At 34.6% G+C, this 13,144-nt stretch overlaps 1 protein-coding gene and 1 long non-coding RNA gene across 2 annotated transcripts; both read right to left on the bottom strand.

Annotated features, from left to right (window-relative positions):
• Nucleotides 1–83: 83 nt before the first annotated feature.
• On the bottom strand, nt 84–449 carry LOC139901190 (uncharacterized mitochondrial protein AtMg00820-like). Its single transcript, XM_071883924.1, has one exon. The coding sequence runs from the start codon at nt 447–449 to the stop codon at nt 84–86; it is 366 nt and encodes a 121-aa protein (XP_071740025.1).
• A 5,184-nt stretch (nt 450–5,633) lies between these two features.
• LOC139871418 (uncharacterized) lies at nt 5,634–6,853 on the bottom strand. The gene is made up of 4 exons (XR_011766653.1): nt 6,681–6,853; nt 6,374–6,578; nt 6,207–6,280; nt 5,634–5,664 (listed from the first exon to the last, which is right to left on the bottom strand). It is a non-coding gene; the product is annotated as an uncharacterized lncRNA (long non-coding RNA).
• Nucleotides 6,854–13,144: the final 6,291 nt, after the last annotated feature.

Genomic DNA, 13,144 nt, shown 5'->3' with positions numbered 1-13,144 from the left:
AACCCATGCAAAGTAAAAATGAACTCAAATGTTGAAACCATGCCCGAGATGCTTATGTTAGGCCGTAGAGCGCTTAGTTTAACTTACAAAGATGTATTGGAAACCGTGAGTTTGAGAATCCCGGTGGTTGTTCCATAAAAAACTGTTTCAGTGAGATTGTCATTAAGAAAGGCTTTTTTCACATCGAGTTGATGTAATGACCATCTATTTAACATGGAAATAGAAAGCACAATGCGTATGGTAGAAGCTTTAACCACTGGACTAAATGTGACAGAGTAATCCAACCCATGAATTTGAGTAAATCCCTGAGCAACTAAACGCACTTTAAACCAATAAACTGAGCTAGGAGATAGATATTTTGTTCTAAATCCCCACTTCGGCCCAACAACATTAGCATGTTTGGGTTGTGGAACAAGCGTCCAAGTGTTATTGCGAGCTGAAGTCGTCATCTCATCATGCATATCATTAAACCATCCAGGATTCGTTGGTGCATACTTATAACCTTTAGGTTAACTTGTAAGAAGCACCTTATGCAGACCCGTGTATGAAAGAGTTGCAATATAAACGATGTGTCATGGCTTAAAGATCCCCGATTTTGAGCTGATAGTCATCTGACGACTGGATGAAGTTGAAGCTGAAAAAGCAGTAACTTAAGTAGGCGTAGCAGCAGTAATATTAGGCACATCAGATGGTGCATTTGGGTGCTCATCATCACGCAAAGAGCAAACAAGAGGCTGTGATAATGATGTGGGCTGCACAGACAAAGAAGAAGAGGTTGTTTGATGTGGAGCTGACGAAATAACAGAAGTTGGATCATCATATTGTGAAAACAGAAGAGTGGATGAACCAATGTGTTGGTTTAAGATCCACCGATAAGATTACAATGATAATCTATGTTTTAATGATGAAAACAAGTATAAGTAATGAACATGTAATGTTAAGTAAACATGCAAGTTCATAAACTTACTTTTTCTTTAGCTAACTAATCTACACAATGATAAACTAACAAGAAGGTCGTTCTATTCAAAGCCTGCATACGGAAATCTTCACGGTCGGACCGTGAAATAGATTGTCTAAGCTTTGATAATCTCGAGCAATAAAACGGTTAAGCCACATATCGGCTGTAGATATGACTGATCAACTTAACACATTCAAATCTATTAGTCAATCAAGGTTTGACACTAGTAATGGTTGGAACTTAATCTAATGCATAATTGCATAAGTTTCCAAATGATAATTAACAAGGTTCAATGACTTTCATATTTTAACATCATTATCACCATTAGTCATACATGTTATATAAAACTAACCATCACATGAAACACATAAGTGTTTGATGACATTCATAATCCTAAAACCTATCAAGACATTTTGAAAACGGTCATCAAGTCTCACTTAGGAGAAGCTCCCTCCTAAACATGAATTGTACATCATTGTACACTTATACATTAAGTGTTAAGTTATTAGAATCAATGTGCTTAGATACTATTAGCCGCTTAGGAATTCGCCATGCTTAACAAATATACTAATAGACATTGCCATGTGTAGCTATTATGTGATATGTGATTAGTTTCCTAGACATTAGCTGATATATGCTTAAGTTATCATTTTACTTAGTCGCCATATGTCTAAGATATTGTTAGAAGTTTAAAACTTATGGAACTAACTTCCATATTATAAGGTTTGATAACTTGTAACATTCTTTATCATGTCTTTATTGATTTATGGAAATCAATCACAAGTAAATGTTACTTGGACTAAGGCATGATAAACCGAGATAAGATCATAAGAAACTATATGTTCAATACATTGAAAATATGCTCTTATCTATGAATAGCTACTATGTACTTAGTTGATTAACATGTTCAGTAGCTATGTGTTAGACATTAACATGACTAGTTGCTTGCATGATTAGGAATTGCTATGTTTAGTAGAAACTAACATGACTAGGATCTTAATTGTTACATGTTTATAAACTGCCATGCTTATATATATATATATATATATATATATATATATATATATATATACTCAAATCATGCCTTTATTGATTTATCGAAATCAAACAAGTTCAGGAAACGACACTTGAACAAAGACATGATTTGCCAATATGAGATCATTGATATTAATTGTTTAATACATTTGAAAGATGGTCTTATCAAATAAGAGTATTGATCTAAGTGTTTTATCTATGTACTTATATGACTATGTGATTAAGGGAATATGTACCTAAGCAAATCATGTGTTATACAAAAAGCTAAATCATACGTGCTCACATCTTAGAATATTAAGAACAGGATTTATGCTTTATGTCTAAGTTATCAAATGCATGTTATTTGCCTTACACTTAAGATCAATACTTGTTACCTACAAAATTACTTGAACAACGAATCAATGTTGGTTTAAGTAATAAATCTTTTATTCCTAACCCGTAGTCATTTACACTTATGCTCGAACTTCTATACATTAGGCGTGAATGACTTGTACCATTAATGTTATTAGGAATATAAGATTAAGTATGTACTTAGGCTTATGATCAACACTTCAAATAAAATAACCGTTCGGTTGAGATTTCAAGTTTATGATTAAAGAAAAAGATACTTTGTCAACCTAGAACCGAATGGCTACATATTGACCATGTTTGAATTACAATCGATGCTTGCCCATGGTGGAATGCCAAGAAATTAATACTTGCCCAAAGTGTTTGACAAGTCCCTTTCATAAAGCTAAGTTGAATGTAATTCAGACCCTTTAAGCCTATAGCTTTTGTCTATGATTTTGTACAGCTTTTTGTAGGTGACAAATATTCAGCAAGAGTCCAACCAACCTGAAGAAAATAATCGTTGCTAAAACGGTAACTTTATTTGGATTTTTGCCAACGGTCGCTGCCGTAGTCAAGCTATGACCCGACCGTTGTTCGTCTGTCAAGCTTCTTTCTTCATATACAAAAGGAAGACACGTTAAAATCTTTAAGACAAGGACTCTCCCTCAAGATCTTCATTCAATATACAGCAACAATCATATTGATCTTTATTTAGATTTGAAGACATGTGATTAGCTAGAGGGCCACTCTATCTTGTACCCAAGATATAGTTAATGTAAACTAAGTATCTAGATATTAATCATAAGCTAGATAACATTGTAAGCTTCTTCTTTGTGATGTGTACAAAGGAGTAGCATAAGAAATCACTTGTAATAGTTATATGCGATATAGTGAGTCTTCTTCTAACTTGGGGTGATCAAGTTGGAAGTTAAAGGGTACGAGTTTCTAGCTTGGGGTGATCAAGTGAGAAGCTTTGTTCTTGTGACAAGAACACCATCTTACTTAGATGACTAATTTTCTTAACGGGAATAAGAAAATTGATTGTTGTTTTGGTGGGAACAATATATATCTCATTGGAGATGTGTGTCATTTAACTAAGCCTTAATGTTTCAATAGAACGAAATATTGTTGGTGTGGCTTGTTGAAAAGCAAGTGTTGTAAATGGATTCTCTACCGGAATTGGAGAAAGAGCTCAGTGAAGCTAAAATTTCGACATGGTGTGTCGAGGAGTTGATTAAGGAGGATTAGTTAACATCCTCCCCAACCAATATAAGTCCTTGTGTTTGTTACGTTTTACTTTATTTACTCTATTGCATTAACAAACACAAACGCTTCCCTAAGCACTAAACTTTCGACATGGTGTGTTGAGGAGTGGATTAAAGAGGATTAGTTAACATCCTCCCCAACCAATATAAATCTCTGTGTTTGTTACGTTTTACTTTATTTACTCTATTGCATCAATAAATACAAACGCTTCCCCAACCACTATTAATCGTCAGCAAAGATTGCATAATACCGATACCCGTTATTAGACAAAGCAGGGGCCGGCCCACAAAAATCACAATGAACAAGATCTAAAACACATAAAGATCATTTATCATTATTACTAAAAGGAAAACGTTTACCTTTTGCAAGTTGCCAAGAAATGCAAAGGTATGGCTTCGGTAATATTGAAGTAACCAAAAGCCGCCCTACTTTATTCAAATAACTAATAACATCAAAAGAAAATGCCCTAGCCTATTATCCCATAACTCGAATGATGCACGAGACTTTATTGAATGCAAAGTGGATATGAAAAGCCTTTTGACCCCGTTCAAGCACATAAGGATCCTCGTGACGTCTACTCGTTGCTAGAATCTCCTTTGTGATCCAATTCTGGACTGTAAACAATTTATCAGAAAGCAAAATGTCAACGGGATTATTAGACGTTAGTTTACTAATAGATAATAAATTCTTAGTGATGCATGGAACCCCAAGAACATCAAGAAAATTTAGATCTTTTGAAAGAGAAGACGTGCCCATATGATTAATATGTAACGATCAACCATTACCCACAATGACTCTTTAATTACCTGAATAGGGCATTGGGGCATCTAAATTAGATGTAGACGATGTGATATGAGACGAGGCACTAGAATCAACATACCAGTCTGGTGAATTATTTGTAACATGGCAATTAGCATGCAAGGCTTGTGCTACATTCACATCAATGGATGGAGAGCGTGAAGCATTTATGGCGAGATCAGGACATTGACTCGCGTAGTGACCATCTTGACGACAGAGTTGACAGTGTGGTGGTCGTCGACCACGACCACGACCAGTTAAATAATTGCAAGTAAAAGCTGGAGGAAGTGGAATGCTTTCAACCGAGGCTAGGAACAACTCGTGACTTTCTGCCTGAGAATTCAAATCACAAAACGAAGGACGTGGTTTAATAGCACTTTGTGTAGTCGAAAACATTTCAAAAGAACTGCCCAGGCCCCGAAGAAACCAATGATTTTTGTCAATGTCGTCGACTAGGTGTCAGATTGCAGCAAGTTGATCACATATTTGCTTAAAGTATTGACCATAATCTGAGACAGAATCGCTACCTTTTGTGAGCTGTCGAAGGGTGTCACGCAAGGTGTGCATCCTCAACACAAAATCATGACTATAAAAATTTTCAAGGGCACTCCAAACAACATGCAGAGTCGTCAGCCTTAGGATCACAAATATACTCTTCTGACAATGAGGCTTGAATGATAATCAAGGCACGTTGATCTCCATCCTTCCAAGTAGCATGCGCTGGATTTGACGAAGAAACATTATCAATTAAAACAGTAGGTGAAAGTTCTGGAATGGTTCCTTCGATGTAAACCGACAATTTTTGATACGATAACAGCAGAAGCAATTGATGTCTCCAAAAGAAGTTAGTTTGTGGAAGAGAGTTTGATTGTGATAATGTGTAGAATTGTATTAAGGGGGAGGGTGCCATCAGTAAGATTAGTTGATGAAGAAAAAGAAATTGTCATGATGAGGAAAACTGGTCGATTAAAAAAAGAAGGGGAAGATACAGACCGTAATTTCAGTCTCATATCATGTGAGAGGTTTAGATAATTCATCACATGCACTTGTGGAATGTGATATGCATTAATATTTTATAGTACAAATTACAATAGAGATAAATTACAACAAACAATTTTAATTTTAATGATCAAGAAAATTTATACTCCGTATATAAGGTAACACAATTATTATCTCTTATAATTACTGTAAATAGTATAGAACTAGTAGAGGGGTGCGCGCATTGCCGCGCATTTTGCGAGCAATAGTCATCTCCATACGTAATCTCGTAAAGTCCTCTGCATAGTGCTACAAAAAGCATCATTAGCATAAACTGTGTGAAATTATTTAATGAGCATTTATATAATAATATAAAAAGCTAATGATCCAAGTAAACGCGGTAGTGGAGTACATGTCATGTGTTCATACTTTTAGGTTTTAGAGACTCAGCAACACAACAGATCAAATAATCAAATATAAGTTAGTCATTACACCATTTATCAAAAAAGCATAAAATTACTTAAATTATTATACTATTTATAAAACACGAAGTTATCTAATCTCTCTATATCAAATCCAACAAATAATCAACGAAAATTTCCGCTTCCTTTATCACATCAACCAATATTTATGCTCGTATTATCATCACCATCATGGCTAAAATCATGAATCTGTGGAGACAATTCACGGATAACATTTGTACTGTTTTCATGAGGGTCCTAAAGAGACATCTAAGATTGAGATTTACAAACACCATAACAATACGCCATTTCAGCAGGTCTTTTTGTCAAGAATCGACAAAACCTGAGTTTCGTAAGCATGTACTAAACAAAAAACTAACCTTTTCAACCATCAAGTAGTTGCAACGCCTTAACAGTGTCGGTCGGAATGAACTGTGTTTGAAAGTAGCATTCCCTACTTGTTGCAAACAGAGAAAAACAACAAATGTTTAGGCATTTAGTGTTAAGGGTTGTGTCAAAAATGCAGCCAAGAGAAAGAGCAACTTACACTTTTACTACTGATTTGCGATTTCTGTTAACGTACGGACTGGATGAACGTAATCTTAATTCCTTCGATTTTACAAAAAGTTTCCAATATAGTCTCCCAAATTTAGAAATCAAAAGTAGCTTTGAGGCTAAATACATATATTTCCAACCAACAGAATGTGCATCACAGCCTCGTACCTAACATGCTTCCTAACGTATTTTTGCAGCTGAAATATGTCAAATTACAATCAAGGACGATCGATACGGTTACACTATGTCTAGTATTATATTTATATAAATTAAATCGAGGCAAGGCAGTATGAACATACATGGTTGCAAAAAATAAATTTTATCACCAAACTCGTATGTTGCCACGCCAAGATATGATCCAGTTATTTTCCATTTGCAAGGCTCAATTTATGAGAATTCGTTATCACAACCTCACATTTAAGGTGCTTTCCAACGTATATTCGCATTTTTGACATGGTTGCACCAAATACATAGTCCTGCAAAAAAATACACATATCATTTTAACAACACAAACATGGTAGACAACTCATTAATAATACTATTGGAATACATTTAGGTAATAACCATACAACAAATTGAAACAACCTTCAACATAAATTGAATGTAGTTTTTAGACCTAAAACTTATTAAACAGATGGCAAAATTAGACCTAAACTCATTAAACTAAAGTGTAGCAAGATAAATTATTTTCATTAATGATTCATGTTACCTGGCTTAATGTTTAGCGGATGTTAAATGCAAAACCCAATTCTTCCTTTTTCATGAGCAACCGCAACATCGAATAGCCACCAGAGATGCGATACGATCAAAGAATAAAAACCTTGTAAATCCACTTAATGCTCCCTGACAGTTAAACTTCAAAGTTACTGAAGTATAAAAAACACACTATTAACTTCTTCCTTCTTTATTAGAGCAATGCACCCTAAACAATCAAACAATTATAACTCTAAACCGTGGTTCCAATCGTCTATAATCATGGGTAAACAACAAACAAAAGCAATCAAATATTGTCTAATTGTGATGAAAACCAAAAAAATAAAAATAAAAAAAAAATCGAGAACACTTACAGTTGTTATATGTAGGCTTTAACAATTGTTGTAAGCTCATAAAAAAAAATCAAAATCATTTGCAACAGAAAGCAAAAAATTTAAAATTTCGATACACTTACAATAAGCAAACGTATGTAAAATTCTTCGATGGCTACAATAACGATGATAACAATTTTAGTTGGATTGCCTCAAACCCTAACTAATCGACCGAATACCTAATTTTTTCGCACAAATCTAATGATCAAAATCAAAGCGATGCCCAAAACCCTAATTTATGCCGACAATGATGCTCGATTGTCAAGAATCGCGAAAATAGTAAGTTTTCCATTAATCTCGCAAAGTATGATTGAATCTCAAGTTGATTTTGAAAAATGACAACTTTCGCTCACTATTCCAATTTGGCCGAAGATGAGAAGGAAAAAAACATACCTTAACGAATCTGGTGCAGCAAACATCTACAAATTTTTGTAATGAAGTATGAAACAAATGGTAGCGGTGGAGAAAATTGGTGAAGTAGAGAAAAAGATTAGTAAGTACTCTGTATTTAGAGTGAATAAAGCGATGAACAGGGCAATGGTGTTTAGGTTGCGCCGGTGTAAATGCCGGCGAGGGTGGCGTTGGTGTTGACGGCGGCGAAGATGGTGGCGACGGTGATGTTAGAGAAGAGGCTGGATAGGATGGAGAGGAAGAGTCTGGATTAGTTAGAAAAAAAAAGCACAGCAAGGTGAGGTACTGTTATACTGTAGCGGGCAATCACACTTTACTGTTATACTGTAGCGGGTAATTACGCAAATTAGTATATTGTTAAATAATAATAATAATAATAATAATAATAATAATAATAATAATAATAATAATAATAATAATAATAATAATAATAATAATAATAATAATAATAATAATAATAAAATAATAAAAATAATAATAATAATAATAATAATAATAATAATAATAATAATAATAATAATAATAATAATAAAATAATAAAAATAATAATAATAATAATACTCTTTAACAATAATAAAAATTGAGTAGAACCAAAAAAAAAAAAAAAAAAAAAAAAAATCTTTACACATAAAAATACCCCCTATCAAACGTGAAATACTTGGTAGTAGATTTATTTATTTATTTATTTATTTATTTATTTATGTATATAGAAAAACAAATTTATTCATAAATAGTACTATCTTTTTGGGTGGGTAGTAGTAGGCCACGACGGAAAAAAGCACACGTAATTGAATTACGGAGTCGGATTTCCTCGGACCCAGAATCTAGAGTTAAGATTGGAATGTGGTCCTAACTCTAATGTGGTGCCATCTTCATTTATCATATGTAACCTAAAAAAATTGTTTTTTTATTGCGGAAAACTTGCACCCTTGTTTAACTCACTAAATATACTAGATTAAATATATTTGTGTTCCAATTGCAAAACTAAAGATAACTTGACAACTATAGTCAACGTTTTCTCTATTTAGAAAACTAAAAAAAGAATGAACATCGAAATAAAAACTAATGAAATGTATAATGTTTCAGATAATACCTTTATAAAAATGACATGTTTCGAACATCTTGAGTACATCCTAATTCCTAAACCAAGATAATATAAGAATACCTTAGTTAGATTTTGTAAATCTAAAATAAAGTTAAGTCTTCAAAAATGACTACAGTACCATTTAACGCGTAATGCATAATGCATTGGGTCACATCAATGGATTATGCCTAAATGTATTCAAGTCACATCATTTCATCTTTTTATCAAAGTGTTGTGTAATTGGTAATTCACGATTGTTATCGTATCTTTAAAAAATTCTCTTTTCGAATGTATATTTTGACTTAAACTTTATTAAAAGTCACTACTTTAAAATTTAAAATTTAAATTATTGCATGGTACTAGACAAAACTAGATGATAGCTTGTAATAGTTATTTGATAACTAATAGACGTTGACCGTTAGCTTTTTATATGTAACTACGTGTTTAAAAGAGTAACTTAGTTGTAACAATTAAAATAAATAGTAAATGACAAAAAGTCGAGAGTTTTTTTCATAAACGTTAATTCTATGAGCTTTTAACTTATAGCTTTTTTTTCTCAGGCTTAAAAGCTCAAACTTTTAAGCTCTTTTAACTAAATTAAATTTGTTATTAGATAAAAGTTTTTTCATAAAAGTTAGAAGCTAAAATATTATAAAAGCTCCTAACCAAAACATACCCAACATGTAATTTCAGTTGATTTAATTTTAAAGTAATGACTTCAACTTTGGGATCTTGTGTTTATAATTGTTATGACTTGAACTTCTAGTTTTTTAATCGATTGATGTTTAACATTAGATCACGTTTAATGCGACGTAAGGAGGATTCCGTCAAAGAATTTGGCGAATTTTAACGCCCTATAAACGCTGTTAACGGGGCGTCAGAGGTGACAATTTTGGGGCGTCAGTCGACGAATTGATGGAAAAAAGTGTTAAGGATACTTGACGCAATCTGATTTGTTCAAGCATTATAACTGTTTAAAAATGGCTTTATAGCCGTTTTGACCGTTTCTTTTTTCAAACTTAATAATTTTATCTAATTTAAACTCCTTATCACTTCTCATTTCTACATATCATAAACATTCGTTTTCTATCCTATTTTATAGATTTTAATCTTAATATTTATATAATTATGGCATCGTATTTACTTGATTCTGATTCGGAGGATGTGTGTACTATTCAACTTATTCAAGAAATAGATGAAGAGTACGATATCGTGTCTGCGTCGCATATTCTAAGAGTTCGAGGTTACATTTTGAGAGATCGTGAGGATGCCGCACAATGATTGTGGAATGATTATTTTGTGAGACGCAAAAGTATCCGCCCAAGAAATTTAAAAGGCATTTTAGTATGCGATGTCAATTATTCCTCCGTATAACGCAAGGTATATCTAATTTTTCTAGTAATAATATTCCTGAACATTTTAGTTATTTTACAGAACGTTATGATGCTATAGGTCGGAAGACTTTTACTGCTTTACAAAAATGTACTTCGGCTCTACGTCAATTGGCGTATGGAACCGCCACGGATATGGTCATCGAGTATTTACAGGTGAGTTAGCAATCATCAAAATTATGTCCAGACAACTTTTGTATATGTGTCATCGAATTATACAAACGTGAATACATGAGATATCTCACTGCACATTGTAACGACCCGACTTTTTCGACTTATAATTATATTTTATACTTTCACAAAAGTGCGTATTTGTGCGTACTGAGTTAGATTATATTCTGGGATATTTATTCATGTTAATTACTTTCGTATCCTTACAACGTTTTATTAAGTACTTAGTTACTTAACTTGATACTCGAATGCATTTATGACTGTTAGTGTCACTTATCGTTTAAAATGAGCTATGTACTTGGTACACGTTAAACTTTTGTCATAATTGGAGCGTTATGACTACTTAATCATAATTGTTATTTATTATTGACAATTACTTGGCTTAATGGTTTCTTAATTACGCTTAATGTTTACTAATGCACACTAGTTAGTATTAGTTGGCTTAACACCTTATTGGACTTAGCTTATTAAAGGCCCAACCTACTCAACTTAATAGACTCATTTTAGTGCACAAATTAATGGGTTAGTTAGCCCATGTAACATAAAACAAAACCCATTTAATATTAAGAAAAAATCTCTAAGCATGCTTGTGTACCTTCTTACAACATTTAACCTCATTCCACCATGCCATCCAACATGCTAGCATCACCATGTACCGCCACCCATGCAAAGCAAATGTGTAACGATCCGAACCTTGATACGCCCAAAATACGACCCAAAATTTTTTTTCTGTTTCAATACATCTGGACGGCGTCAAGATCTGAAGGCCAGACGGCATCCAGACTTTTGGGACGGCGTCCCAATAAACTAAATACATATGACGTAAACTTGAATTGGAAGAGGATAAAGTAGATAAAAGTGAAGTAAAAGCACCCACCAACTGACCCTTGGAGCCTTAAAGTTGTTCCCCAGGTGAATTTACCAAGATACCCCTTTAAAATATCTAAAAACAAGACAGCAGGCCCGCCAGTACATCTGGACGGCGTCCAAATTACTGGACGGCGTCCAGCTCTTCACACTGGGACGGCGTCCCACCATTTTGGACGGCTTCCCGATCAACAGGAAAGTCAGGATCTTACAACTCTCCCCCACTTGAACCGGATTGCGTCTTCGCAATCCAAGCTGCATGACAAGAGGGAAGATACACCAACACAAACTCTTCGGGCTCCCAAGTAAACTCGGAACCTTTACTACGACGCCATTGAACCATATAAGTTCTCACCTCTTTATTCCTCAACCTTTTCACCTTTTCGTCGAGTATTGCAATCGGCTCCTCAACATACTCTAACTTATTGTTTAACTCAATTTCGTCTAATGGCATCCATGAAGAATCATCCGCAAGACACTTACGGAGATGGGAAACATGAAATGTATTATGGATCCCCGCAAGCTCTTCGGGTAATTCCAAACGATAAGTAACTTCGCCAACACGAGCCAAAATCTTAACTGGCCCAATAAACCGAGGAGCTAGCTTTCCCCGTTTTAGAAAACGAATAATACCCTTTCATGGCAAAACCTTAAGCACCACCATGTCACCCTCTTGGAACTCAATTAATCGCCTACGTTTGTCGGCATACGACTTTTGTCTATCTTGAGCCGCTTTCAAATGAGTCCGAATCATCTCAATCTTGCTATTCGTCTCTAAAACCAAATCGGTACTCCCGATTTCTTTTTGACCCACTTCACCCCAACAAATCGGAGTTCGACATCTCCGCCCATAAAGCATCTCATATGGTGGCATCCCGATACTAGTATGATAACTATTATTATACGAGAATTCCACCAATGGTAAGTGCTCATCCCAACTACCACCGAAATCAATAATGCACACCCGTAACATATCCTCCAATGTTTAATTCGTACGTTCGGTTTGACCGTCCGTTTGAGGATGGTACGCCATGCTCATTCTCAATTGTGTACCCATATCTTCATGAAACTTATTCCAAAACCGACATGTGAAACGAGTGTCTCGATCCAAAATAATAGATATAGGAACCCCATGCCTCGATATCACCTCCTTGATAAAGCCAAAGTCTCCGACGATATCGTTTCCCGAATGGGAAGAAACAAGGCACTTTTCGTCAACCGATCAACTATCACCCAAATTGTATCAAATTGGGTTCTCGCCGTCTTTGGTAACTTTGTAATGAAATCCATGGTAATGTGCTCCCATTTCCATTTCAGGACTTCTAACAGTTGTAACTTACCATACGGCTTTTGGTGCTTGGCCTTAACTTGCAAACACGTGATACATTGTTCAATATACTTTACAACATCACGTTTCATGCCCGGCCACCAATACTCTTTCTTCAAATCAAGATACATTTTTGTCGCACCCGGATGAATGGAATACTTTGACTTATGTGCTTCATCAAGTAGCACTCGTCGGAAATCTCCCATCCTGGGCACCCACACCCTTCCTTGAAAAGATAACAAACCATGCGGACCTAAGGTAATAGACTCCGTTTGGCCCACGATTCGTTCCTCATGTTTGTTGTTAACAAAAGCTTCAATTTGTATCTCACCAAGATTCACAAGAAAATCGTTAGTAATAATCATGCGTAACAATCCTACTCGGATGATAAAGTATTTCACAATCATAGTCTTTCACCACATCCATC

Source organism: Rutidosis leptorrhynchoides, chromosome 1 (genome assembly GCF_046630445.1).
Source record: "Rutidosis leptorrhynchoides isolate AG116_Rl617_1_P2 chromosome 1, CSIRO_AGI_Rlap_v1, whole genome shotgun sequence".
NCBI lineage: Eukaryota > Viridiplantae > Streptophyta > Magnoliopsida > Asterales > Asteraceae > Rutidosis > Rutidosis leptorrhynchoides.
The sequence above is the reverse complement of the archived record's forward strand: the minus strand, read 5'-3'. Positions and strand labels throughout refer to the sequence as shown.

What these genes read in the sequence shown, in the direction of transcription:
- LOC139901190 (XM_071883924.1), bottom strand. Translation starts at nt 449, where the DNA reads ATGACGACTTCAGCTCGCAATAACACTTGGACGCTTGTTCCACAACCC.